The 3505-nt window shown below is 37.6% G+C and overlaps 1 protein-coding gene across 1 annotated transcript in view; it reads left to right on the top strand.

Annotated features, from left to right (window-relative positions):
• Positions 1 to 2448: 2448 nt before the first annotated feature.
• Positions 2449 to 3505, top strand: part of LOC141831857 (beta-eudesmol synthase-like) — a 3897-nt gene continuing 2840 nt past the window's right edge. Inside the window, exon 1 of the mRNA XM_074719264.1 lies at positions 2449 to 2559. Coding sequence (XP_074575365.1) covers positions 2449 to 2559 — 111 coding nt within the window. The remainder of the gene's footprint in view (positions 2560 to 3505) is intronic.

Raw genomic sequence — 3505 nt, 5'->3', positions numbered from 1 at the left:
AATGCAATATTTTTGTCTAAGCCTTGCCAGAATCTCTTTATCCAAGATGATTATATCTAAAGGCTGTTCATCCTGTTCCACTTCTGTAGCCTTGGATGCCATTAAATTTTCATCAATTTGACATTCACTCCTAAACCAGAAAATTTTGCAATTATCCAACAGAAAGAAAGGAATTACATGTGCACAGCAAACCAAAAAATAAAAAATAAGTGTTTAGATGTGCTGAATAGACTAAGAGGTTACTGAATTACCTTGAGACCTTTGTAGCATTAGCAGCATCAACTACAGTAGTTGCAGCTGCAGTAGCAGCTGAAATGGCAGCTTCTTCATCATTTGTATTTTCCCATGACTAGATAACAAATGAGTAACATTAGTGTATGAAAATGATAAAGCAAGATGATCATGTGAAAGTTACCTCTACTGCAGCAGTCTTCACAAGTTCAGCTGCAGCATCTCCTGCTGCTTTTATTGCTTCGGATGCTGCAGCACCACCAGCATCAGAACCTCCACCAGGAATTCTTTACTTCCCTGCGCACCGTCATGGTTAAGCTGCTTGATGGCCACCGTCTGCTCCCCGAGATGTCATTTTTGTGAACAAAACATCAAAAGGTTGAGTTTTGTTCAGTAGGAAGCGAAGGAGGAAGAAGAAGGGGGAGGGAAATCACTTGCCTGGCCTGTATCAAGTCGCCCTTTGTAAACCCTACCGAAACCCCCTTCACCGATTACATTGGCCTTTTGAAAGTTCCGGCAGGCCGTTGCGAGATCCTTAAAGGCAAACTTTTTCGCGGATTCGCTCCTTCAGCTTTCTTGATACGATGCAGTCTTCTCCTTTCGTATCGCGCATCGAAAAAAGAGCTAAGTTTGGAACCAAGAATGAGGATAAATCAAGTTTTGAGGTACTTTAGGGTTTGAGCCACCCACCTGAAGAAGCATCGACCGCTACTCTCGAAGTAGAATCGGAGCGAGGGGCGGCTTCAATCCTACCGTCGATTCCCCTCCGGCGAGGGCTGAAACAGGGAAAACAGTTCATTTATAGCAGCAACCGAAATCTGCTCTTCGCCAAAACCTATCGAACACGCTAGTTCATCGCCCCGGTCGGCGGCTATTCCTTCCTCTCCGACACGGAAAGGGTGCGGCGGCAGTGACGTCGGTAGAGCCGTAGAGGAGGGGCAGAGGAGGCGCGGCGGCTGGCGGCGGAGGGTAGAGGGAAATCACGAGGGGAAAGGCGGCGCAGCAGGCTGAGGGATATCGTCTTAGGCTTTCCTTCGCCGCCTTTAAAACCTTCACGTCTAAAGGGAAATCGGACCTTGACGAGCACCGCCCTAGAGGGGAGCACGGACCTGGAAGAGCATGAAAGGGGAGGGAGCCGGAAGAAAAGTAGCTAGAGAAGTGCGAGAGGGGGCGTGAGAAGACGAGCGAGGTGCGAGCGGGAGAAGAACGAAATCGCGGACTGCCCGATAAAAAACCCTGGATATAAACCATCAACGACAACACTAAACGACAATACTTTTAAAAGCGTTGTCTTTGGCAAAAAACCCGCTAAAAGACAACGTTTTCGACAACGCTTTTGTAAAGTGTTGTGGTTGACCCAAAATAAACGCTAATAGACAACGCTTTCTGTACAAACGTTGTCTTTTGATTTCAAAAGACAACGCTTTTGACTAAAAACGTTGTAAATTGAAATACCACAACGCTTTTGCTAAAAACCGTTGTCTTTGGGGCGTTGTCTATTAACAAAATTCTAGTAGTGTCCCCTACGTCAGAGTGTTCGTTGACTGATGGCTTGGCCATCTACGGTATTTGGTTGGAATAATATGCATAAAAAAAATATTCAAAAAAATATTTCATTAATTAAAGTTAGGATTCTAAAGGACTTCTTTCCTCTAGAAGGAACAACCTATATATTAATGAGAATATGGAACAATGCATTATAGTATAGCCATAAAATTAAATGAAATCATCAATGTGCAGTAATAAGAAATAGTGAAAATTTATTAAATGTTAAAGTATGTTGGTCCACTTATGCTGGTAAAAGAAAACTTGAATATTAAGGGTGAATTAAGAAAATGGATGATTTCTTATAGTAGAAGATTGAGAAGCATTCAATCAATATCTTTAATTATGCCATTCTCAAGTACTACCAGAAAACTTGAAGATTAAGGGTGAATTAAGAAAAGGGATGATTTCTTATAGTAGAAGATTGTGAAGCATTCAATCAATATCTTTAATTATGCCATTCTCAAGTACTACCAGAAAATTTGAAGATTAAGGGTGAATTAAGAAAAGGGATGATTTCTTATAGAAAGATTGAGAAGCATTCAATCAATATCTTTACTTATGCCATTCTCAAGTACCCTAAAATTAAAAGAAAATTTATAGAAGCAGTTGGAAATGTACTCTTATAAATTTCAAGAGAAAGGTAGCTGAAGACCACAACGCATAACAACAATGGAGAAGCAACCACTAACATTTATTGGTGATGAAGAAGCAAAAGTTCGTAAGTCATCAAAATTTCATCCAAGCATTTGGGGTGATTATTTTATCCAAGTTCCTCGCTCTGTCATGCAGAGGTATGATCTATATAACCTTCTCACATTTATTCAATGTTCCTCAAGAAGGTCTTAAAACTTGAAATTAAATCTTATTAGTAGAGACATATATTAATTAGTTGACTACAAATAGATGTTGATCTAGTTGATATTGTTGGATGTATATCTAATAATTTTTATTTTGTAGGAGTCCACTCAAAGTATGATAAAGAGAGTGGAAGAATTAAAGGTGCAAGTAAAGAGCATGTTTAAGGACACTAGTGACATATTGCAACTTATGAATTTGATTGATTCAAGTCAGATGCTTGGATTAGACTACCATTTCGAGAATGAAATAGATAAAGCAATAAGATTGATCTATGAATTTGATGATAATTACTATGGACTTTATGAAACTTCATTATGATTTCGATTGCTTAGGCAACATGGATATCATGTATCTGCAGGTAATGCTAAAAATAAGTTAAAATTCTTTTGCTTTATTTACATATATTGTTATTTGTAAAATGGAAACAATATAAAATAAAATTGGGCATGACATGATAAACAATATGTTAGAAAGTTAATAGGATTTTATTATTGTAATATAGTTTAGTACAAAATTCTAATATGCTAGCTAGCTAGAAAATTTTACAAATTTATTCTAATGAAGGAATGATGAATAAAGAGGTGCCAATGTATTCATATGGGTAAAAGGTAAATTGCTGCCAACATCTAGGTTTAATGTTTATTTTAATTAAGATGAAAACTTGCTTTCGTATATATTATTGCAAAGAGAAAGAGGATTAAATTAGTTAAATAGTTTGCTAAAGTATACTAATAACTCATAATATTTATGAACACATACTATTGATTTTTTACCCTCTTGTAGATATTTTTAACAAGTTCAAAGGTGACAATAGAAGTTTTATATCTTCCTTGAATGGAGATGCATGCCAAGGGATTATTAAGCTTAT

This window comes from Curcuma longa, chromosome 7 (genome assembly GCF_044706935.1).
Source record: "Curcuma longa cultivar G26 ecotype Majalengka, Jawa Barat chromosome 7, ITB_CL_G26_1.1, whole genome shotgun sequence".
NCBI lineage: Eukaryota > Viridiplantae > Streptophyta > Magnoliopsida > Zingiberales > Zingiberaceae > Curcuma > Curcuma longa.
This window is presented reverse-complemented; position numbering and strand designations above follow the sequence as displayed.